Source organism: Leptodactylus fuscus, chromosome 5 (genome assembly GCF_031893055.1).
Source record: "Leptodactylus fuscus isolate aLepFus1 chromosome 5, aLepFus1.hap2, whole genome shotgun sequence".
In the NCBI taxonomy this organism is placed as follows: Eukaryota; Metazoa; Chordata; class Amphibia; order Anura; family Leptodactylidae; genus Leptodactylus; species Leptodactylus fuscus.
The window spans coordinates 154,329,734-154,355,665 of NC_134269.1; the positions used below are offsets into that span (position 1 = coordinate 154,329,734).

The 25,932-nt window shown below is 40.2% G+C and overlaps 1 protein-coding gene across 8 annotated transcripts in view; it reads left to right on the forward strand.

The window, feature by feature from the left end:
* The window catches only part of PPFIA2 (PPFI scaffold protein A2), a 243,722-nt gene that overhangs the window by 169,401 nt on the left and 48,389 nt on the right, over window positions 1-25,932 (forward strand). For all 8 annotated transcript variants that reach the window (XM_075274514.1, XM_075274519.1, XM_075274515.1 and 5 more), the window contains 8 exons: window positions 1,927-2,148; window positions 5,875-6,021; window positions 10,014-10,148; window positions 17,677-17,760; window positions 20,125-20,256; window positions 22,912-22,974; window positions 23,999-24,090; window positions 24,555-24,690. In XM_075274514.1, coding sequence (XP_075130615.1) covers window positions 1,927-2,148; window positions 5,875-6,021; window positions 10,014-10,148; window positions 17,677-17,760; window positions 20,125-20,256; window positions 22,912-22,974; window positions 23,999-24,090; window positions 24,555-24,690 — 1,011 coding nt within the window. The remainder of the gene's footprint in view (window positions 1-1,926; window positions 2,149-5,874; window positions 6,022-10,013; window positions 10,149-17,676; window positions 17,761-20,124; window positions 20,257-22,911; window positions 22,975-23,998; window positions 24,091-24,554; window positions 24,691-25,932) is intronic.

A 25,932-nucleotide genomic window follows, 5' to 3' on the forward strand; every position in this document is an offset into this window, starting at 1 on the left:
ATATTGCCAGTATGTACAGCTATAGTGTTTGCCAAAAAAGTGGAGTCACTTTGAATAGCTCTATCTCTTTATAGCACTTAGAAAAGGTCCTTCTGCTGTCTCCGCTTTCATATGCTGCCAATACTGCATCTCTAGTTATAGTATAACAGTTGAAAACACAATTGGGAATGTGATTTTTATATGCTACACTTTTCTAAGTGGTAAAAACCTGAAGCTATTTGAAGTGAACCCCTTAGTTTTTTTCCCAATTGCCATATCTTTATATACTGGTAATACAGGATGAGTATAGAAAGGATAACCTAAGACCTCATGCTCACGACCTATTGTGCAGGCTGAAACTCTCTTCATGGGGTCCAATGCTCAATTTCAATGATTATAGAGCGAATCCCCTCTTGCTCCGAGGATTCTGAACTGAACCCCCATGGAAGTCAATGGGGGACAGATGATACTCAGATGTCACCCAGGTGTCCATTCTTCAGTACAGTGCCCCCAATCCTTAGTCTGTACATTCTGTCATGTGCATGTACACTGATAACACTTGGAGCTAGGGGGAACTTTGGAACTTGTTTTCTGCTTAAATAAGGACCAATGGGTTAATAAAGTATATTACAAAGTTTTTCTGTGTCTAGTACTCTGACACTATTCACTTTGAACAAACTTTTCTGAACAACCTGGATGTGACTCAGAAAACTTTACCTAATGCCCCTACCATCTGAGATGGAAAAACAAAAGGCTGACCCTCTTGTCAACCTTCCTGGCATAGTATGTTAATTTGGAATGGAAAATGATGTATGTATTAGATCAACTTTTTGAGAACTTCTCTTGGCTGATCTGACAATCTTTTCATTAAATCTAATATCGAGCTCATTTAAATACAAGTGCTTGTTGTGCAAGGCAATAAACATATGCATCTTCCTCTCGGAATTAATGGCAAGCTAGTTATGTTTCTGAATCCACCTTAAAATTGTCATTATATGAGGTAATTGAGCAGTGAATATTGCAGCTGTGATTAAAGGTGGCCTGCGCGGCGGCATGCTCGGCGGCGTCTGTACTGTCATTACTGAAGACACAAGTGCTCATTTCCCTTGTAATGAAGTGGCTGGTGTCACATAGGATGTCACAGATCATGCAGAATCTGTCTATACCTAAACTTATGCCCGTATTAGTAAAACTGATCTACATAAAATATACAGTTTTGTGTTGAGAAGTCTAAAGTTTATCTTAGTGCTTCACAACAAATTGGTTAACCGAGCTTTCAGATTTATGTAAATAGTGCTGAATCATTGCTTAATAAAAATATGCAATGTTTCAATAATTAATTTCTCAATATATGAATACGATCTATTACCATACAGTCTGGTACTGTTCAACCGGTGCTGATAGTCCAGAGACATGGGCAACCGACAAGGAAAATGGTAACATCCAGTTGTCAAAGTATTCAGATATTTCCAAGAGGAGTAACAGAGGGTTACTCCCAATAGACTTCTATTGGGAGGCTTTTTTGGAGGCGGATTTTGAGGCGGATTCAGCGTCAAAATCAGCGCCAAAACCTCTGTGTGCACTGACCCTAATAGTAATAGACACAGGCCCTTCAGCTGCTCTAGTGCTTTATGAACAACATAAATAAAAGTTTACTTCTGTTTGACCATAAAACACTTCAATATCAATGGCATATCTGAATATGTTTTCTCTCACCTCCAACAAGTTAACTTAAAATTGTGAATGCTCATCTTCACATCCGGTTATTCAGCTTCAATTTTCAGTTACTAGTGATGAGTGTAACATATATCGGTTTCATATATTTGATCTAAAATGCTATAATAATAACATATCATTGACCTTCCAAAATAGAAAAAAATATTCTCCCCAATGTAAATTTCTATTGTGAAAGATCATGTCTGAAAGTCATGTCCTCTCTTTCTGCAGAGATTATCCAATGGCTCTATTGATTCGAACGATGAAGCCAGTCAGATGGTGGAACTTCAAGAACTACTGGAGAAGCAGAACTATGAAATGACCCAAATGAAAGACCGTTTATCATCATTGTCAGCTCGAGTTGGGGAGGTTGAACAGGAGGCAGAATCTGCAAGAAAAGACCTTGTGAAAGCAGAGGAAATGAATACAAAATATCAGAGAGACATTAGGGAGGTAGCGTTGTCTCGTAAAATCACATACATACAAATACAAATACATTTGACATAAACACTGGTTGTTCATTAAAGTGCTGTATGTGCTATTTTATATAAAAAGACATGGGGTGCTAGTGATGACCCCTTCAGCTTGTACTTAGTCTAGGTGAAAAAGCCCCAGTTCTAATGAACCTTGCTCCAATCTTCAGCAGTAAAAACAACCTAGGCTGAACACTCACCTTTATTTGGGCTGGGCTAATGCCACCCTTCTGTCCAAAAATAGATGGGTGCTAAACAAATGTTATCTTCTATCGCTAAAATTATTGATAACTTATCCTAATTGAGGAGGGTCCAACACATGGCACCACAGGAGTGCACTGTTCTCAGCAGCTGATACTAGGATCATTTATCAGGAAGCAGACAGCTCTGTTCTCAGTGTAGTGGCTGAACTGAGTAACGAATGAAAACTGATGTGCAGTACCCTGTGTGGCCACTACATAGAGAACAGAGCTGTCTGTTTCCTTTTTCATTATCTTTATATCAGCTAATGAGAGCAGATAATTCAAGTTTGTACCATGTTGGTCCCTCACCTATCTGAACCTATTGATTATGTATCTTTATCTGTAAAACCCCTTTAACCCTGCTGTTCTGTTCGCATTTGCTATACACTTGTACTGTTCCCGGGTCAATATGACCCGACCTATTAATTCTTGATTTTTAGCTACTCTAATTGTTTTATTTGAATACTTTTTTTCATTGAAATACTGTATGTGAACATGTTTGATCATAAACAAAAGAAAAATTTAAATTCTAACTTTATTTTTTTATTTTTTTTTCATAAAAAGGTTACACAGGCTTTTTGCAATTATCTTCGATTGTTGACTTTCTGCACACAAATAATAAAGAAGCTTTACATTACTATTACTAAAATATGAAATTTATCTTTTTGAAAACAAATTTTATAAATCAACAAATGAAAACTCATAAAAACTTCAACCATTTTAGAAAGAAAAAAGAAAAAACTGAACATGTTCATGCGTTTTTACACTGAGCACAATAATAAGACACATGTCCTTTACACAGATATTTTGAACATCCAGCACATGTCAGATTAGTCTTATTGTCACAGGAAGATGGACAGAAGCTCCATCTCTTCCTTTTTTTGCTGGTAGCTGTGCTGGTGGAGGCCGTGGATGTGGAGTCTCTTTCTTGAGCATGCTGGACACGTTTTACAATGGCTGTTGCTCCCTCACTTCTGGGGGTCACTTTTCTGCTCTCAATATATGGCCTCACCAGGGATTTTCCCAATTCCTCAAGAAATAATCTTCTTTTATGCAGCTTATTCCGATTCCAATCGGGGTCGATTTCTCTCCATAAGACAAATGCATTGTATGCAGAAACGTCCAGTATGTTATAAAATATAATCATTGGCCACCGATTGGTTTTGCGTTTGCATGTATATGCTGATATCACTTGGTCTAAAGTATCAACTGCTCCCTCTGTGGCATTATAATCCAAAATAATGTCAGGCTTTCTGTCTTCTCTATCACTTACGGCATTGTCGTGGTGCATTGTGCTCATTAGAATTACCCGTTTGTTTTTTTTTTGGAACATAAGAAACAACAGTTGTATTTTCAGAAAAATAAAAAGTTGATCTGTACACCTCTCTCTTGCTAAGGATACCTTGCGGTAGTTCAGGTTTGTTTTTTCTCATAGTACCCAGCATGGTAAGTTGTTTTTTCTTCAACATCTGGCCTAGTTGATAGGATGTAAAAAAGTTGTCACATGTGACATTTTGTCCTTTTAGTCCATGAGTCAAATCTAGAACAACACGCATACCCAGATTTTTTTCAGGTCTTTCATCAGGGGCTTTTCCTGTATACACTTGAACATTTAGAGCATATAAACTTTTGCTGTCGCAAAGTGTCCAGATCTTGATGCCATATTTTGCTGGCTTACTTGGTATATATTGTCTGAATGGGCACCTACCTCAGAATGCCACCAGTTGCTCATCAACAGTTACATTTTCACCACTGTTATACAATTTTGGTAGAATCTCTACCCATTGATTCCAAACATTTCTAATAGAGGCTAGTTTATCTTTAGCTCTTCTTTCCATTCTATCTGTTTTAGAATCAAACCGCAGTACTCTCGAAATGTCATGAAACCTTTCAAGACACATTGTAGCTCTAAATATGTGGCGACCGGTTTCACAATTCCACAAACTTTTACCCTTTGAATGATAGACAACCAGTCTCCTCTCTCACAAACAGACTAGTAATTACTTGCTTATTGATAAGAACAGTGAAACCACCACCATTTGGAGATGAAGTACACATAAAAAAACATAACTTTTGCAGTCAGAAATAATCAGAGACCTGTAGAACAGTATAAAATGCTATCGGGTCGTATTGACCCGAACAGTACAAGTGTAACAATCAGCGTGTAGCAAAAAGTAAACAAAAAAAAACAACAAAAACAAAAAAAAATGTAGAGCTCCACAAATGAGGAAAAGTCAAGGAACCACTAGTTTCAAATCCTCATTAAAAAAAAATCTGCAGGGTCTCAAAAATCATTTCGGGTCATATTGACCCGAACAGAACAGCAGGGTTAAGGACATCAGCCACTTTTATTTTAAAGAGGACTTTTCATCAGATTGGGCACAGGCAGTTTTATATACTGCTGGAAAGCTTACAGTGCACTGAATTCAGTGCACTGTTGGCTCTCCCGATCTGTGCCCCGGGTAAAGCGCTATCGGTCCCAGTACCTTAGTGCTTTACAGTCAGAAGGGCGTTCCTGACAGTCTGTCAGGAACGTCCTTCTCCACAGCAGAGCCTATTGCACTGTGCTATGTGAGTGGGGAGGAACGCCCCCTCCCTCTCCTGATAATACTCGTCTATGGACGAGCTGTGTGAGCAGAGGGAGGGGGCGTTCCTCACCGCGCCACAGTACAGCGCGATAGGTGCTGCTGTGGAGAAGGACGTTCCTGACAGACTGTCAGGAACGCCCCTCTGACTGTAAAGAGCTACGGTATCGGGACCAATAGCACTTTACCCGGGGCACAGATCGGGAAAGCCGACAGTGCGCTGAATTCAGCGCACTGTCGGCTTTCCAGCAGTATATAGAACTGCCTGTGCCCAATCTGATGAAAGGTCCTCTTTGATTTTTTTTTAAGGAATAGCAAACTATTTTCTACAAATATATGTTCCAGTAGAAAAAGTTAACATTTCAACTTTATAGAATTTCTGTATAACTTACGCCAGAAAACGGGTGTTAGTCATAATACATTTGTTAGGCTCAGGCTAGGTTCACACCTGTACCCGGTTTCCATTTGGGAATTCCATTTCCAAATCCGCTTGAAATATGCAGAAAGAAAAGTCCTGCAAGCAGAGCTTTTCGCTCCAGCAGACCTCATTATAGTCTATTGCAGGTAATCTTTTTTTTAAAGCATATAGGGTTTCTCTCTGTTCGGGTCCTCACACAGACCCCAAGAACAGAAATCCAAACGCAGGTATGAACCTTACGGTAGACATCCCCACCTTGTTCTGTCCAAATTTGGAGAAAATTGGCAAGAATGAGGGATGTGGCCTATCTATGGTGCAAGAAGAAGACTTGCGCTAAAGATGTATTACATCATCACCCATTGTCAGAAAAGGAGTGTAGATGGGTTGATAAATGCCCTCCTGTGATGTCAAGTGTTTGATTTTCATTTATGAATATTACAATGTACATCTCTCAATTCCAGGCTATGGCTCAGAAAGAAGATATGGAAGAACGAATCACAACTCTTGAGAAGCGATATCTCAGTGCTCAGAGGGAGGCGACATCCATCCATGATATGAATGATAAGCTAGAAAATGAGCTGGCAAACAAAGAAGCTATTTTACGTCAGGTTCAGTATATTTACTTATATATTCCGTGTATTTGCTTATATTACTTATATATCCAACTGTCACATGACCTTGCTTGGAGAGTTTATGACGGCTTTTAAGGTAATGTTGTAACTATATTTAAAACCAATATATATGTATGGAAAACATCCATAAATTAAATCCAGGCATTTCTACCCTTTTTATCAATCAGAGTCTAGCTACTATATTTGCCCAACAGTGAAAAATATCACCTTGAGATTTCACTGAATTTCACAAGTCCATAGTATTCCATTTTAAATGAATAGGTTTACCTAACTCTGGAGTAAAAATAAAAATGAAATACTAGTAATCTAAAGAAAAATTTTAGAATAAATTTCCAACTAAGCTGGATTTAGTGGTGCAGCACCTATTAAAAGGGCTCTATTATTGGGAAAAGTCATTTTTAACTAAGCACATACTTGTATAGCCTTTAGAAAGGCTATTCCAGACATACCTTTTGTATGTAAATCACCTCAGTAGTTTTTGAATGAGCTCGTTTTTATTCATATGCTAATTAGCCTTGAGCGTGCACCTGGAAGTCTCAGCGAGCACTCTCTGCTATTCTCTGCTATGTGTGAGAGCAGGGAGATGAGTCATCAGCAGCAGCCTGTGCTGTACACACAGGGGGAGAGTGCTCACAGACACTTCCGGAGTGCACGCTGAAGCCTAATTAGCATATGAATAAAAGTGGGTGGGAGGTCTTTTATTAAGGCTAAGACCCCATGTAGTGAAGCAGCAGCCAAACTCTCTGCGTTTTCGCAACATGAAAATAAGGAAATATCCCCTGCAGTATAAACTGTATGCCCATATAGTAACCCCTGCAGTGTAAACAATATGCCCCCATAGTAACCCATGCAATGTAAACAATATGCCCCCATAGTAACCCCTGCAGTGTAAACAATATGCCCCTATAGTAACCCCTGCAGTGTAAACAATATGCCCCCATAGTAACCCATGCAATGTAAACAATATGCCCCCATAGTAACCCCTGCAGTGTAAACAATATGCCCATATAGTAACCCCTGCAGTGTAAACAATATGCCCCTATAGTAACCCCTGCAGTGTAAACAATATGCCCCTATAGTAACCCCTGCAGTGTAAACAATATGCCCCCATAGTAACCCATGCAATGTAAACAATATGCCCCCATAGTAACCCCTGCAGTGTAAACAATATGCCCATATAGTAACCCCTGCAGTGTAAACAATATGCCCCTATAGTAACCCCTGCAGTGTAAACAATATGCCCCTATAGTAACCCCTGCAGTGTAAACAATATGCCCCTATAGTAACCCCTGCAGTGTAAACAATATGCCCCTATAGTAACCCCTGCAGTGTAAACAATATGCCCCTATAGTAACCCCTGCAGTGTAAACAATATGCCCCTATAGTAACCCATGCAGTGTAAACTGTACGTGCTCTTAGCTTCTGTCCTGCTCTCTGGCAGGGCACATGTGTTCAGTATATAGAACAATATTGTAGCTCATTATCTTAAATTCTTTTTCTAAATTAAAGTGCATTACCTTTGTTGTGCAGGCAGCAGGAAAATGAAGTCCCAGGTGTGCGGAAACATCAATAACATTCGGAGTTACTGATCTAGCATTCGGCTTATTAAAGCTTTTTTGTTTTATCTGTTTATGATTCCTCTGTTTTTTTTCACATAGTTCATTTGTAATTCTTTAGAACTTTTTCTACATGAAAAGAGAGTATAGACTGTAAGTGCTCATTATCATTTTAATTCAGACAGTGTTTGAGACGTGTTGTATGTGTGGGGGGTTTATTGCGATTTTACCCCTTTCTGCTCTGCACCGTACTACTATGTCACATTGAGTATATTGTTAACACTGAGCACCATTATATGTGTGCCTGTTAGATGGCTTCCAGGTTCCAGCTGTATTATACAGTTAGCAAGTTTCAGGAGTTGGAAAACTCTGGCAGCCTAACCCTTCAACAGCGATCATGTCCTCTGGGTGGTTAAGGGAGTGAGATAGTACAAATTATATATATAAAAAAAAGTTATAAAAATAAACAAATGAATTAATAAAAATTATATTAAATTATGTAAATATAAAATAAAGAAAATCTACAATGTCCTAAAATAACATAATTTATCAGTCTGGTAAATGCTGCAAACCATTACATACTGCAATGCACAAATTAATCTATTCTGGTCACCTCCTAAAAAGCTATAAAAACTGATCAAAAAGTTATAAATATTAGAAAAAAGGTACTATAACAGGCAATAGATATATGGGACCCACTGTGCCACCTACCAGAGGGGTATGGGGGTAGGTGACTGCTGACCAGGGACCAGACGGACTCTGGTATGAGGCACCAAGGGTAAAAGCAGAGGGATAGTTGGGAACAGGACAAAGATCAGAGGCAGGTGGCCAATAAACATGGCCATAGACAAGGGTTAGAGTGGGCATATCATGTTCAGTAGGTCGATACATAAGCAGAAAGCAGAAAAGAATAAAGATAAGAAGCATAGTCAATAAACAAGGCGAGGTCAATAAACGATAATTCGACAGCAGTGTAGTATAGACCCTCAATGAGTCAAAAGTAGCAGAGTCAGGGTCCATTCACAGGGAGGAAAATGGCACTTTATTTGGCGCTGAATTTTTCACGCTGAAAAAAAAGCCTCCCATTGACTTCAATGGATGCTGCTAGCTTTTTTTTTTCCACTAGCAGAACTGAAAAGTGGAAAAAAAAGCTAGCGGAACCCATTGAAATCAATAAGAGGCTTTTTTTTTTTCAGTGTGGAAAATTCAGAGCCAAATAAAACACCATTTTCCTCCATGTGAATGGACCCTCAATGTTTTTTGGGCACGATTCAGAGGGATGAGCAGATTCATATAGGAAGAAGCCTCAAATAGCTCTATCAACAGAAAAGTAAGATAATTGTGGACATCGGAACATAGGGACCACTAATAAATTGTTTATTTCACAATATGACATATTTAGTAAGTAAAACATAATAGATATGATATCGCTATAATTATAATGATCGCCGGACAAGATTACTGTCTTATTATTATTGCAGATTGAAGACCATAAAAACAGAACACAAAAATGACAGAATTAGACGTTTTTTCAAACAGACCTATCAAAAACATAACAAAAGTTAATAAAAAAAGTTATATAGACCCCAAAATGGTGGCTACTAAGTCGAACTCATCACGCAAAGAATAGGCGCCATATGGCTTTGTCAACAAAACCATAAAGAAGTTATGCATTTTGGAAGGTGGAGATGAGAAATATGAAAAGTCAAAAAGCATATGGAGTCTTATTTAAAATATTCAGTTCTCTGCTGTTCTCGTTCACACTTTCATAGACATTGACAGTGCTTCAGTTATATTGCTTATGGCAGGTTACGGCAGCTCCTGCCCAGACTCTTCTATACTACATGACATCTGGCAGAAGGCAATGGAGAACTGCAGTTTCTGTTTTAGATCCCTTTATATTAAACGTAGCGAAAGTTTATGTTCAGACAATGTTAAACCTTTCAGTAACTCTATATACCCTGAATTATTTATCTTATGGATCCTGGGTTACATCTGTATTGTAGTCTACAGTTTCATACACAGTTCTGCTTACTTCAGAGCAGAAATCTCCCACCATTGTTTTTTTGGCATAATCTGAAAGTGATTTGCATTCTGGGAAAACTAGTGTTCCCACTGAATTTTAAGAGCCAAGCTATTAGGTCTATGTGTCAATAAGTTTTGACCTGTTTTCCACAGCAACAAGTAGAAGTATGAATGCAGCTCTGGACTGTAATACAAACTGTAACCCAGGACCAGTGGAACATAGGTAATCCAATGTATTTACAAGGTTATACAACCTATTCTGTACTGTAGATTTGCTCGATATGTAAACAATTAGAAGTAGTTATGGTCATATTTTTAGATTTGTAACGTTTGAAGAGATTGACTGATCGCTGTTTATAAAAAAAAAATCCGCTTTTTGAAGTGTAGATGGAAGAGAAAAACAGACAACTTCAAGAACGTTTGGAACTGGCTGAACAGAAGTTACAGCAAACTATGAGAAAAGCAGAAACATTGCCGGAAGTGGAAGCAGAGCTGGCCCAGAGGATAGCCGCCCTTACTAAGGTACTGACCCAATGGGTAGTTCTGCTCAAGAGCATGTTTGTAAAATCATCAGCTAAAGCATAGCAAGCAACACAAAGTGGATCTTGTGGGGGTGAATATTGAGTTATAAATATGTAGGCTACCTGTTCTACATATTGCTTTAACTGTAAGGTGCATTGAGCTGGTTTTAGATTATTTGCTTGTTGTTTTTTTATTTTATTTTGCTCATGAGATGTTTCGCTTATGTTACTTTATGTTGTGCATGTGAAATTTTGACAACTAGATTTGAAAGTGGAAGGCATATTACATATGTAACCAAATATGACTTAGTGCAAAATGGTAATATTAAGTTTAAGGGGCAGTTTTTCTTGATCAGGGTTTAACTTCAAAAGGGATCATGAAAACAGGAAGGTTTGGCTTTTAGGTCCAAATGTAACAAATTTGGTAAGACGATCAGTGAAATTTATCAAAGGAAGAGTTCACGAATTGTGGCACAAACCCTTATTGTAGATAAATGTGGACAGGTTTTTGTCTTCCACTTTTGTAGCCACTTTTTAAAAGTAACTATAACAGGGTGCTGTATGGTGGGAGAAGCTCCAGAAGCCGACAAATCTACTATGACACTGGGGAACAATTTGGAACACACGAGTTTGAGGGGGGTTCACACCTGCGCCCAGTCTCCACTTTAGTCAATCCGGCGGGTTTCTATCTTCTGTCCTGAGAAGCTGGACAGGGGACGGAAACCTGGCGGTCAGTTTTCAAGCACATTCACTTGAATGGGTTTCCAGAGTGTCCGCCCATGAGCGTCTTATGCCTGTCCGCGGCAAAACTGTTTTTTTTTTTGTTTTTTTTTTCTGGACACAAAGTTGGACATGCTGGACTTTGTGTCTGGTTAAAAGAAAACGGTTTCCCCACTGAGAGGCAGAAGACGCACACGGGCGGTCACTTTGCAAAACCATTCAAGTGAATGGGTTTGAAAACTGACTGCCGGGTTTCCGTCCACTGTCCAGTTTCTTGAGGCAGAAGAGTGAAACCCGCCAGATTGCCTAAAGCGGAGACCAGGCGCTGTTGTGAACCCACCCTAATTAGGCATGCTGGTTTCAAAATTGTACTTAGTTTTCTTCTACCACGTTAAGTTTTTCTCTACACCTTATGAGAATGTGACCACTCTGCGGAATCGAGCATAGATCATAGGTATCCTGTAGCTTAAAAAGTTGACGTGATAGACAAAAACTGTGGTTATTTTTTGATCCAGAGGCCAAAAGTTAGTTGAAAACAAGTCATAGATTTAAGACAACGAAATTGCTGTTCCCCAGTGTATGCCAAAAATTGCTCTTAGCATTTCATTTTGTGTCAAACAAAATACCAAAGATCTTGTCTTAATAAATTCTCCTGAAAAGACTATAAAGCAAATTCACTGGGGAAGATGGACCTGCATTGTCGTAAAATACTGTAAATTGTTTTAAGATGTCATAAAAATGGGGCAAATTGCAACAAATTTAGCAGATTGACAAACAGTTTTAAAAAAAACTATCGAGAAAGGTGGAAAATTTAGTATATGTCATGTACTTTTTCAGCAATATGTGGCACGATTCTAGCATATTTTCCTTGGTAACTCTTTCCTGCAACTACTTATCAATGCTGTATCTAATTCAGATCTGCAGCATAAACTTTGCATTACATTATTCTAAATTACATAGAACTGCCTAATGTAAATGCTTGCTTTGAATATTCTTACATAAAATGGAACCTGTCATGTAAATTTGGTAGCAGGACCGTGTCTATGACTTTATACTTGCCTAGAGGTGAGAACGATGACTTTCATTGGACTCCTCTCTCTAAACCTATGCATTCGCTCCCGTTGCCGGTGCCACTCCTGAAGCTGGTCAGGGTAATAGTGTCTTCTTCACCGCACATACACCCACAGTCCGATGCATATACAGTAAAGATGAGGTATACTACTCTAACTTCAGTAAAAAAAACTATGCATGGACCTGTAGCACCAAGAGCATGGTATAGATGGCATTAGTATTGGGATATTTGGGGAGCAAGGACCTGCTGATAGTTTACTGCCCCAAATTTACCGGACAGGTTCCTTGTAAACATGTTTACTCAGAGCAACTATTATGTTTTTGATGTATAATGTGGGTCATTGAGTCTGCTCTCCTCAGGACCATCATATTTTGGCCAGAACACAAAGTCTTTGTAAACTTAAATTGCATTAGATAAATTACATCTTCAGCCAGATATTATTTTGCTAGGAATTTTAATGTCATGTTGACTGAACTGGGCATGATCTAGTACTAATGCTATACCAATAACTGTCCCTTGGTATTTTATATTATCTGTCTACACTAGAAGTAGAGGTCTTGAGTTCTGAACTGTGGTACAAGAGCAGAAAACATTATGACTGCAGCAGTTCATGGAGGCAGTAATCCTTGAAAGGTCAAGACGCTGCTTCTCAAACTATGTCTATAAAGATCTAATTGCTAAGTCTGTGGACTGAGCCAAGAATTTCTCTCTCCAAGGCAACCACTCAATTACCAGGGCAGTGCATGTACCACGCACCGATATATCAGATGGGGCTGGTAAACAAATCCAGGAAAATTAGGAAGTTGTAGAAGTTCCACAATGAAAATAGGATAATATTAATGAGACTTTTTCTCTTTGAGGCCCAGTTCTCATCTGTGTTTGCTTACCATTCGGGGATTTCGCATGAGGACTCCCCGAACAGAAACCTATATGCATAGAAAAGCGGTTACTTGGGAAACCATGCGGACCAATAGACTATAATGGGGTCTGTGTGTTTTCTGTTCGGTTTCAGCAAGAGAGAAAAGTCCTGCAAACAGCACTTTTTTCTTTGTATGTTTCATGTGGAAACCACAAGGACCCCATCATAGTCTATGGTATCCTCGTGTTTTCCAAGGTATGCATATAGGTTTCCATTCGGCCGATCCACAAGTGGACTCCCCAAACAGAAACCTGAATGTAGATGTGAACTGGGCCTACTGAGTGTCTACCTGAGATCTCCGAAGGTCACCATTGGTACAGCCTTGTCTTAGTTTATTATAGCATGAGAAATTTGATCCATTATTTTGGAGCTGAAGAATATGTTAGCACTGTATAAATACAAAAACAATGCCATAGATGATATACCACTACACCACATGGTATGCAGTTATTACACAAGGTGAAATGAATAATAGAGAGAGGTTTTAATTGCATGTGAAAAATATCCGTAAAAAATGATTTTATTATTTTTACACTGTAAAGTCATAAATTTCACAACTAGTAAAGCTTTATTTTTTCAAAAGTTTTTTTTCCTTTCAAAAGTAATTGATGTGCATCCTAAAACCTGTCAAATGAACGTACAACAACCTCTATATTTATTTAGTGCATTTGTGAAAATGTCTCCCTATACAGTACACTGTACTGAATATTTCATAGCGGTTCTTTTTCAGACAGTAAATTCACGGTCAAGCTTATCATAGTGAACCAAACTTAAAGGGGTATTCCCATGTACATAATCATATTTATATTTGTAGATAATAAAAGTTAAGCATTTTTGCAAATATAAGTAATTAAAAATTCTGCAAAGTTTTAAAGGTTTTCTCTAACTTTCTTAGTGGTGAAAGTCTGTTATCTTGATCGGTTGCCAATGGATACGACCACTAATGCAGAAACGTTCTATGGTCTGGGACTTGTCAGGAACCAGCTATGATTTTCTTATTGTAGCTGGGTTATCAGGCAGGGACACTACATGTATGAGAAGATATCCCAGCCAGGGGCCACACAGTGGCTCAGTGGTTAGCACTGCAGCCTTGCAGCGCTGGAGTCCTGGTGTTCAAATCCCACCAAGGGCATAAAACCATCTGCAAGGAGTTTGTATGTTCTCCCTGTGTTTGCATAAATTTCCATCCCATATTCCAAAAAGACATACTGATAGGGAAAAATGTACATTGTGAGCTCTATGTGGGGCTCACAATCTACATTTAAAAAAAAAAAAAAAAGATATCCCAGCCATAAGAAGGAAATTATAACATACTAGCAGTACCCGCGACTTTGTCTGCGGAACCCTGACCCCCTGCACGACCCACCTGTAGCACCGGCTTCTTCCTTTGTCTTGTGTCCACAGCGGCTCCCTTTTCCTCATCTCCCCGCTGGCGCCCGCCAACCCCATTTTTTCCTACCCACTCCCTCATGTGCTCGCTTCTTTCTCCTACCTCGTGCCCCTTTTCCCCCCTAGCCCCGTGTCCCCTCCCCCCCAATCCCATGCCCCCTTCCCCCCAATCCCATGCCCCCTTCCCCCGTGTTACCTACCCGTGCCCCCTCTTTCCCACCACCCCATGCCCCCTTCCCTGTCTTACCTACCCAGTGACCCCTTCCCCCCCCAGACCCTGTGTCACCTTTCTCCCCACCAACCTGTGCCCACGGCCTCACCAAACCCCGGGCTCCCCGTGCACCAATGTTACAGGGGTGCCTATGAGGGCCCCCCTACCGCGGCAAGCCATGTGCCCCCATTCCATCTGTGGGCGCTATGGCGGCCATGTCCCCGTCCCCCTTCCAGGGGCCCCAGGTTTACCTGACCAGGCCCCCCCATTCCCGCGTCCCCACTGGACCGGCAACCTCCTCACTCCCAACACCCCACCCCTCTCCCTTCTCAAAGTCACAACCCTTCTCCCGCGGCCGAATCACACTGTAGATAGCCCTGAGCAGACGTCTGCGACATCCCCGACGGACATGCAAAGTCCAGAGGCCACAGCCGCCACGGGACAGCAGGCCAAACCGGCGTTCCAGACCGCGGCGCAGGCGACCCCCTGTCTGGCCGCGGCAGAGCACCGCGGTCCTGTGGTAAGCCCACACAGGCGGGGCAGCGTACGCACTTCTCGCTGCCCCACAGTGCTGGTTCAGGACGCTTTGGACCTCTGAGAGCCGCCATGTTCTTGTGGACGCTGGCCGGCCGATAGCTCAGCCCACATAGAGAAGCGGCACCCATCCAGGTGAGCTGCGGATGGGGCTGGGATGACGTCATCCCAGGTCCTACAGCATCCCAGGTCCTGCAGCGAATTCAAAAGTGAAAAGCACCGGTTATGGGAGTGAATTGCGGTGGTGTACGGGAATTCCATGTAGCCTATCGTTCAATCCGGGACCCAAGGTATGTATGTGCGCAATTTCAGCCAAATCCATTCGCCCGTCTAGGTGTCATTGTGTCCCCTTTCCAACCCCCCCTTCCCCCCCCTGACCCCTTTGCACCCACCCCCACAACCCCAGCCTCGGTCTCCTCCCCTGCCTGGGGTTAGGAGCTAGGCCCGAGAGGGCAATAAAGAGTTTGTGGCTTGCTATGCTAAAAAGTGTGTGGGATTGCAGAGCTGGTGGTATGAGTTTTGGTTTTGTGGGGGGTTCTGGGAAAAACGTATGTCTGAGATTGTGACGAAAAGTAGCCTATCGTTCAATCCTGCCTAGGAACTATGTTTGTTGAAAATTTGAGCCAAATCGGTTGAGCGGTTTTTGCGTGATTGAGGAACAAACATCTAAACATCCAAACATCCAAATACACATAGTAGGATTCTCTGACCTTAGAAAGTTCCAGCATTCATGGTCGTATCCACCGGCAACCAATCAAGACAACAGACTGTCACCACAAGATATTTAGAGAAAATCTTTAAAACTCTGCAAAATGTTTTATTACTTATATTTGCAAAAATGTTTAACTTTTAATTATCTACAAATTAAAAAATAAATACATACATGGGAATACCCCTTTAAAGGGAATATCCAGGCTTAAAAAACATCGTTGTTTTCTTCTTCTCACAAAGTGATATTATGTCATTTGGTCACATGGCCCTGCTACAGCTCAGTTTCTTTCAAATAAATGGGGCTGAGCTGTATCCTGATCATGTAACCAAAGGACATGATGTCACTTCCAGAGAAGAGAAGAAAGCAGCCACGTTTTCAAATCCTGCATAACCCCTTTAGGCTTAGATCCCACGTTGGGGAAAAGCACTTTTTGTTAGAGATTTTACTGCAGTTTTTGAAGCTAAACCCAGTAGTGGCTACAAAGGGAATGAGAAATAGGAAGAAAGCTCTCATACGTCTCCCTTCTTCGCAACCCACTCCTGGATTTGGCTCAAGAAAATGCAGCAAAATCTGCAACAAAAAAGCAGCTTTTCCGCAAAAGGACTTTCTGCCCTTATTATACCTATAGAGAAAGCGCCATTATTTACGCAGGTATAATTGACATACCACGATTTTCAAAAACACAAGATTTTTTTTGTACAATTAAGCATTCACTTTGCATGTACTGTAAAATGCAGTGTCAAAAACACTTTGTTTTCACAATGTGGGGCTTTAGCCTAAATGGGTTTTTATGGCCCCAAACTCATTTTCATACCAATGACCTCCAACAGCCTGACCCTGCACAGATCACCAAGCAGCCTGTTGGTGCCGTAAGCCTCTATTGGACAGGGAGCGTCTGTAATGCCATTTTTCAAGTAGTAGGCGTTGCATAGCCCTTTGCACTGCATATCAGTGGTTACAGGAATTGCAGCAATGTTCCTATTACTTGAATATCAGCGGTGCTGCACACACTCCAAGTCCACTAATAGCATACAGCACCCGGAGGCTGCTAAAACAGCTGGACTGTGCAGGGTCCAGGTGTCGGACCCCAACAGATCATATAATGATGACCTATCTTTTAGATAGTTTATCAGTATGAAAAATCAGTTTATGGTGGAAGATCCCCTTTAAATTCTCAATGATAAATCTATTATAACCAGAAAGCATGATGTTATACAGAACATAGCTTTAGAAACCTTGTATTTGCACAAGAAGCTAGCCATCATCACCACACGTTCCAGTTACCATTTCATCATTTAGCCCTAGATTACTTCAGTTTGCTGTCTCAATTCTTTTTAGTCTGTTATCGTTAAAGTTTACATTGTCACATATTTTTCTTTTAAGCATTTTGTACCTTTTCTTTTATGGCCTTTTGTTCTGGTTTTATCAACTTTTGTCCCTTTCCTTTTCCTTAACTTGTTAGTCTGATCCAACTTCTTCTACCTCATCTGATGATTATCAATATGTTATGGAAGCTAAGCTACAAGACATGATCTCCATACGTAGGAAGGTAGTCCTACAGGACTTTACTTTCTATTGCTGAATAGAATCCATCTGATTTTCTTTTCATTTAATCCTTTATTTTCTTTCTTTTATGCTTTAATTATTGATAATCAACCATCGTGCAGTTTAGTGCTTTAGGGGCTTATGATTTACAACAAGAGGTTTGTGATCAAACCATGCACAGTCTGCATGTTACATTTGGCTGACTTCATTGCTCATAAATAAACTCGAAGTTCTGCTAGTGCTTGGATGTAGCGGGCCTCTAGTAGCTGACACATCTCAAGCAATACTGTCCAGCTGCCGGCTTCTATACTATTTCTTTACTAGAGGAAGTTTGCAGTTTAGTAGTAGCTTGCTTCTGTCTTGTAAATGACTTGAAGAACCTACCTGTGCATGCATTCCAGATCAACTCCTTTTGTTTTTGTAACAGGCAGAAGAAAGACATGGAAATATTGAGGAAAGAATGAGGCATCTGGAAACACAGCTTGAGGAAAAGAATCAAGAACTTCAGAGGGTGTGTATAAAAGTCGAAATGGTATAATCTTTTACATGTTGCACTAGAAATTATGGCACAATATTGATTCTTCAACTTTAAAGGGGAATTCTAATCAGAAGCAATTACCACCAATCCACTTGGTTAATGTCGTATATCTGCTGAATAAGATAAGATACACAAGAACACATGCAAGCTCAGAATAGCAGATAGAAAAGATACTAGGAATCAGTAACTAAAAAGAAAGACTTCAGGAACATTTAGTTCTCTTTGCGGAGTGATGTTGATTATACAGCCTGACCGCGGTTGGGAGGAAGGGACTCTGATAGCGCTCCTTCTCACACTTGGGGTGAAGCAATCGATCACTGACAGTACTGCCCATTGCTTTCATGGTTTCACACATGGGATGGGATGGGAGTTGGGGTCAGTGGGATCAGTGAGATTCCAACTGCCGTAATCCCTATTGATTGGTAATTTGGAGACCGTTGGAGATCCCCAACCCAACGCCAGCAATCTAGAAGTTATCACCCATTCAATTGACTGGTGAGTATTGCTTGTGATCCGGGTGCCCCTTTAAAGAGGATTTGTCACCAGTTCTGAAAAACTCAATGGCAATGTCCGATAGTTTTGTAAAAATCAGTTCAACCCCTTTTATGTTGATGCAAATTAGGGTATACTCTCCAAGTGGGCTGAAACATTGCATGACCTTCAGCACACAGAGACTTCTCCCCTCTTCTTTTTCTCATTCACATGGCAGAATTTTGCAGTGATTTTGAGGTGGATTCCATCTCAAAATCAGCACAAAATTTCACCCTGATTTTTGCCTCTCATTGAATTCAGAGGAGCTTCAGCCACAAGCCACTCCACTGTATAAGTTCATTCATCTGAGCCTAATCAGCGAGTGAAAGCCATGGCGGACAGCTGGAGGTCTAGAAATGGAAGAGGAATATGAGGCGTTAGTCATCCCGCCGTTTGAACGAACATATCCTTACTGCCCACTTGTCTAGTTTACCCTAATATGTGTCAACACTAACATGGCTTATGCTTAATGGATTTGAATAAACAAAACACCAAAAAAATCAGGGTGTCCATGCTTATCAGACCTGGTGACAGGTTGTCTATAAAGAAATTTTCTTTATAAATGATATATTATAATAATATATGATAGATAGATAGAGATGAGCGAACAGTAAAATGTTCCAGATTCGATATTCGTTTCGAATATATGTATAGCATTCGGTCAATCAGTGCTGGTTCTGCATCGAACTTTTCCATTCGAATAGCGAGTGGTACTTGATCGAGTACGAGTATTTCGAATACCGTAGTATTCCATCAAATACCTACTTGATCGAGTACTACTCGCTCATCTCTATAGATAGATATAATAATAATTATTATTATTATTATTTATAAATTCCTTTTATAACTGTGGAATTGGTTAGCCAAACTGCCAAGTCCAACTCTATTTCTCTCACAGTCCATCTCTGACTCTTTTATAAGTGGTTGACAACCATGGTCAGACAGACACAATGACGTTCCTGTAATTCACAAGGAAACTAGTGACTGACTTTGTATAAAAGTAAACCTGCTACAAACTATGCATCTAATGAATTATGCAATATTCACAATTGTACAAAATAATTAAAAATAATTCATCTTATGAAATTGTATGTGTGTCCTTTATAAAGTTTTGGAAACATTTTTTTTATTACTATTGGATTGTACCTATTGTAGGCTGAAAAAACAAACAAACCATTTTCCTAATACGTTTTATCAAAAATTGTCAACCTGTTTTACTCTGCAACCTGTATTTTTTTTTATATACAACCCAGGCTGCTATGGTCTCCAACAATTTTTATTTCCTGCTTACAACATACGTTGAATCCTCTGCTTGAAATACCTCTTCTTTTAGCCAGTGTAGAAAACCATTGGAAAAAACACTTTTCTTCGAAAAATCTTAGTATCAGACTCTTAGACTCTTCCACTGTTACGGTATTAAAACTCCTAGTAAATCTTGATAGTTCCTTGCGGGGAATTATATCTGTATCCTTCCAAAAAGCCACAGGTTGGATATCATTTTATTTTTCTATACAAGAGAAAAACAGGTAATTTAAAGCAATTGTCCAGAATTAGAATAAAGAGTGTTTTTGTTTTTGTTTTCCCCTTGAGACGGCCCCATTTTGGTACTGCAGCTTAGCCCCAATCAAGTGAATTTGGCAAAGTCCATGATCATGATTGGTGATATTTAGGAGAGAACAGGCAGTCTGGGTTTTTTTCTAGCCTCAGAAAACCCGTAATGTTTGTCAGGCTACATAAAAAAGTTTGATATCTTATAATGTCTCAAAGTATTTTATGTCTAGTTTTTTAATGCTTTTTGTTGCATAGGCGCGCCAAAGAGAGAAAATGAATGAAGAACACAACAAAAGACTTTCTGATACAGTGGATAGGCTTCTGACGGAATCCAATGAGCGGTTGCAGTTACACTTGAAGGAAAGAATGGCTGCACTTGAAGACAAGGTACCTGCTGCTCAAATTTGTTCTTTATTTATTTGGTAGAGTGAACTCTGCTTAAGATAGGTCAATAGCATATCAGAGGGGTCCAACCACAACATCTTTGCCGTTCGACTATTTGGAGTGACCACAGTGTACCAGAAGTTGCATACTATAGCGCCATACCTTATGTATTGTTTAACCTATGGATAGATCATCAATAGCATTCTCCTTTAGTATGCAATTCTATCATGTAATAGTATATTATTTGAACAGCTAGAAACACATCATATAGAAATAAATGCTTTGCATATTGGATAAAATTCTTATAATATCCAAAACACGACATTGTCCGGCATGCACTGAACCTGTGATAGAAAGCCACAATCTGCACAGATCCATTAGCAGCATAATAGCGCACTGCTGTATACATAAAACATCCGGCCAGTGCATGCTTGTCACATCTAATCCAAGCTCAGTTGGGTGGACACACCTGGAATAATCTATTTTTTGCTATTTGATGAAGCATGTGAGCGAGATATCACACGAAACACTGATTAATGTGTACAGGTCAATGCCAAGACGTGAAATATTGAGAGGCTTCGAAAGCATCATACTCCACAACTTTCCATCAACAGATCCTCAAGGCAAATTGTCTCCTGATGGTACAATAGTCCATTTTTCTCGTTGCTATAGGAAGCCAGGACCAATATATCACTTCTGAAAATGAGGCATTACTAGTAAATTTAGATTGATTTAAAATGTTCTTATCATTGTTAATGTTAAATTACCGTATGTAAAATTCCTTTTTGATACAGTTCATAAAGGATCTTTCTAGGATTCCTTCTGCAACCAATAAGATAGAAGTTGCTTAGGGCTGTATTACACTGCCTGATATTAACGCTTAATGACTAGAGATGAGCGAACACTAAAATGTTCGGGGTTCGAAATCTGATTCGAACAGCCGCACACTGTTCGACTGTTCGAACGGGTTTCAAACCCCATTATAGTCTAGGGGGGAAATGCTCGTTTCAGGGGTATGCAACATTCGATCAAATTCCATGAGTGAGAGTCGGGCTGGATTCTTCTCCCTGCGCAGTGTCCCCGCGTCTTCTTCCGGCCTTGAATTCACTCTGCTAGGCATCGGGCCTGGGCAGAGCTGACTGCGCATGCCTGCACTACAAGCGGAGATGCGCAATCGACTCTGCCCAGGCCCGATGCCTGGCAGAGTGAATTCAGAGCCGGAAGAGGACGAGGGAACGCTGCGCAGGGAGAGACTTCTAAAGGTAAGAGAAGAACCAGCGTTGATTGGCAATGTATAGCATTCTGCCAATCAACGCTGGTTCTGCATCGAATCTTAACTTCGAACAGCTAGTAGTACTCGATCGAGTGCGAGTATTTCGAATACCGTAGTATTCGATCGAACACCTACTCGATCGAGTACTACTCGCTCATCTCTATTAATGACTATAAATCTGTCAAGCAGTGCTCCATACATTGGCTTATTAGACAGGCCATTGCAAAGTCAATAGCAGGAATGATCACGACAGGTGCTCGGTTATCAGGAGGACCCCCCCCCCCCCCCCGATTGCACCGCTGCAATGGACTGCCAAATATTTACAGATGTGATCAGTATGCTGGGACCCCATTGATTTTAATGGGGTTAGTGGGTTTCCGTCATAACGCCTCTCATTTTAATGGACAACATGCTTCAGCATGCTGCACTATTTTGTCCAACAATATTGACCATATGGGAAACAGAAGCTCCTAGTGTATAGGACACCAGCTTAGGCCATATCCACACAATTTTGACGGATCTGACGACTGTTAATGTCTTATTTTGACTGCGGGTTTGCATTCTTTCTATTTTTGATGGCAGAGTATCATCCACTTTGCATGTCATGTGAAGTGTTCTTTCCTTTATGACCCATCCCTCTGGCATCAAACCATGGATCCGTTGATTTCTATTGGGTCTGTGTGTTCGTATAAACAATATCTACATCGTCTCAGTTTTTTTTCTTACAGCTGTTAAAAGCGGTTAGTCAAAAAAACGGTTTGTGAAAACCACACATTAAAATCAATGTTCTCAAAATGGCTGTGCAAAAATGACAATGTCTGAATAAGGCCTTAAAGAATTATAATGAAATACATGATACCATGACAGATCCATTCTCTTAAGTTGTAGCTCCAAACACTTACATATGTGACCACTACTTAAATCTTATGTGGAAAACTACATAATGATGATGCAAACCAGATTATTATAGAAATCGGTTTGGCAGTGTGCATTTTCCATAACAACCATCTAAATACAGTACTGTAGGGGAGGGGGGGGGATGTATAATGATGATGGTATAACACCCCGCTGTTTGCTATTCTACCACATTCATTGAAAAGTTTACTAATATTATCTAAGTTTTTGTAAGTTGCTTTTCATGTGAATGACATTTATGTAGAAATAAGTGTATCAAGATAAGAGATGTTCTGAACTGGATATATACATGTAATAAATTTTGGCTGAACCCTCCAATCTTCATAGAATTGTCTATTAGGAGTCTGGCACTGGGTCGTTTCCATCTCCCTATTGGAATAAATTTGCAGCCATGGCCAGTCCAAGTAGGCTTGTTTATAGGGAGACAGCTTTCTTCTCATATCTATTGTATTTATTCATCTCTTTTGCAGAATATTCTACTTCAGGACTCAGAAAATTACAGAAAACAATTGGAAGAATGTTTACATGACAAGGTAAGCCCTGTCTTTAGAACGCATAGTTAGAATATAGGATTAATTTAGAGATGAGCAAACACTGTTTGGATCAGCCATTCCAAACAGCACGCTCCCATAGAAATGAATGGAAGCACCTGGCGCGTACACTGTGCCAGGTGCTTCCATTCATTTCTATGGGAGCGTGCTGTTTGGAACGGCTGATCCGAACAGTGTTCGCTCATCTCTAGATTAATTATCATGACGGTCCATATGTGGAGTCTGTTATCCTGGAGTCTGTGTTGCTGTAATTTGTTATCAAATATTAGAAAATAACAGATACATTTGATGCATCTTAGAGTCTGTTCACACAGCGGCAATGAAGAAGAAATTCCTATTCATTTTCTACCGCCTGCAATACATCAGCACTCCATAGCGGCATCCTGCACCTGATTAGGCCCGGATGAATGGGCCTAATCAGGAAGGAGTCTTGAGCCGCGGACACCGCAGTTGGAATCCGCCACAAGATCGAGAAGGACGCTTTTTTTTTTACGTCCTGCCGCGATCTCTGCCTACTATTGAAAACAATAGGAGGAGGATTTGGGATTCGGGAGTGAATTCAACCCCCAAATCCACAGCAAATTCCTCCATGTGAACTGACCCTCACACAACCGTCCTGAGATGTTGCTGCCCTTTCCACGTCACCCCACTTTTGGAATGATATTTTAGTAATATTTGCTACTTTTAAAATGTGTTAAATTCTGGATTACATCAGCTTGGCAGTCTAACTACACGCACTTCCCTACCCACTTTATACTGAGGGATTAAGTGGTGCAAAAAAATGTAAAAAAAAATCACAAACATTTGCTCAAGGAAGGCAAAAATCACATTTGCCATTTTTCCCCTATAATTGATTAATTTCAACCATTATCAATCTCCACTTTATAATTGTACATGATAAAGTCGTATGTATCATGTGCCATGAACACACTGAAAGTATTCCGAATTGTTACAAGGTTCAGCATAGGTGTTGGAACTCAATTCTTTTATACTTACTCTTTTTAAGGAGAGATTAGCAGAAGAAATTGAAAAACTTCGAGCAGAACTCGACCAGATGAAGTTGCGGACTGGATCCTTGATAGAACCAACATTAACAAGGTATTTTGTGGAGAGGAATCAGTGGATATTTCATTGACTTTCTTGTATGGTAATGTAGTAAAGTGCTCAAAATGGGCAGCATTTGGATTTTTTTTTTTAAACATATCCAAGCAGTCTAAAGCCTACCATACACATGAACTGTAGTTTGGGCGACAGCTATCTTATCCATTCGCCCTATATACATGGAGGCTCAGCCGAGCAGTTCATGTCTACTGAATATGAGAGATGAGAGGGTTACTGCTAAACATGGCTTATCTCGCCGCAGACAAAAGGATCAGGTAGTTGAAGTCCAACTATGCAATCCTTATCTCAATCTCTGCCATCACTGGAGGATCTGGAGCACTCCATACATAGTAGATGTTTGTCTGACATGTATCTAATATATATGAGCTGCTTTGCACAGTACTCAGTTTGGATTTCCTTTAATATTGAAAAATCATTTTGATATTGTTGGTTTCTCTTAGGCCTCACTTAGACACTTCAGCAGATTTAAGGTACTCTGTGAGTTCACTGGTAGATTCTCAGCCGGATTACCGCTCTACTAAAGTTATTAGGAGGCCACGTAGAGGAAGAATGGGAATAAGGCGTGAAGAGCCAAAGGTATGGATCTAACACTGTTTTCTAGGGTGTGTTTTAGATATGCTGCAATATTTATTGTGAAACTTAGTATATATTCTACAGGAAGAATATGCAAATCCGCCTTCCATGATGTAATTAGGAAGACAGTTGCTGCCTCATTGTTGCAAACCAATAGAGGGCGCTCACTGGAATGTGCAAGCCTGTCTTAAGACAGGATTCCAGTGAAATAACCCAATAATGGCTGCTCCCTTTAGCTTCATGCCCGACCTTCCAAGAGGCCTTTGTTTAGCAATGACGCTGGGATTATTACCAGGTTACACACCTATATGGTGGTCTCTCCCTAAGGAGTGACAATATCCCCCGAACCCTATATATTCTACACTGTAGTTAGTCTCTTGAAAATACCTCATTACATTTCTAAAGTCAAGTTCACATTTCCATTATTTTATTTTTAACTGTTTATTTAAAGATTTTTTATCAATAAAGAAAAAAAAAAAACAACAAGACAATGCCAAAGTAGGAAGTATGCAGGAAGGGAAAATAAATAATACCCAAACATGGTAAAACATAGTATTGAAACATAATAAAAACCTAAGAACAAGTCATATGAACAAGACAACTGACGACAAAGCAAGGTATGACAGCACAGAAGAACAAAAGGGAAGGTGTAAGGGAAGACAACAACGGGGGAGGGGGTCCAGGTGTTATCAGGTCAAAGAGGCTAATTAGCCCAAAACACGTCCCAAAGGTCCCAAATTGCTTGCAACTTCTCCTCATCATTGTACAGAAAAGCTGTCAAATGCCCCGGGGATTGCGGATCCCTAATCCTAGAGTCCAATTCCACAAGAGCTGGTGGAGTAGACTGCTGCTAATGCTTGGCTATCAAGCACCTAGTGGAAGTGAAGAGAAGTAAAATAAGGTGTAAGGCGTGCTTGCACAATTTAATGGAAGGGAGGTTAAGGAGATAGGTCATAGGGGATAAGGGGAGACTAGCCCCATATAGTCGTTCCAAAAGGCTCTGGACCTGGCGCCAGTAAGGCTGGAAGGCTGGAAAAATCCAGAAAAGGTGGAAGATATGTGCAGGATGGGTACTACAATGCCAGCAACAGCCTGGGACAAACCTGTCAAAAGAGTGGAGGAGATTCGGCATGTGATACCAGTGCATCAACATCTTAAAAAAGTTTTCTATATGTACAACACATCCAGAGGTCTTAGGCGCTCTGTTCCAGATAAGGGACCAGTCTGCACTTGAAATAGGTTGCC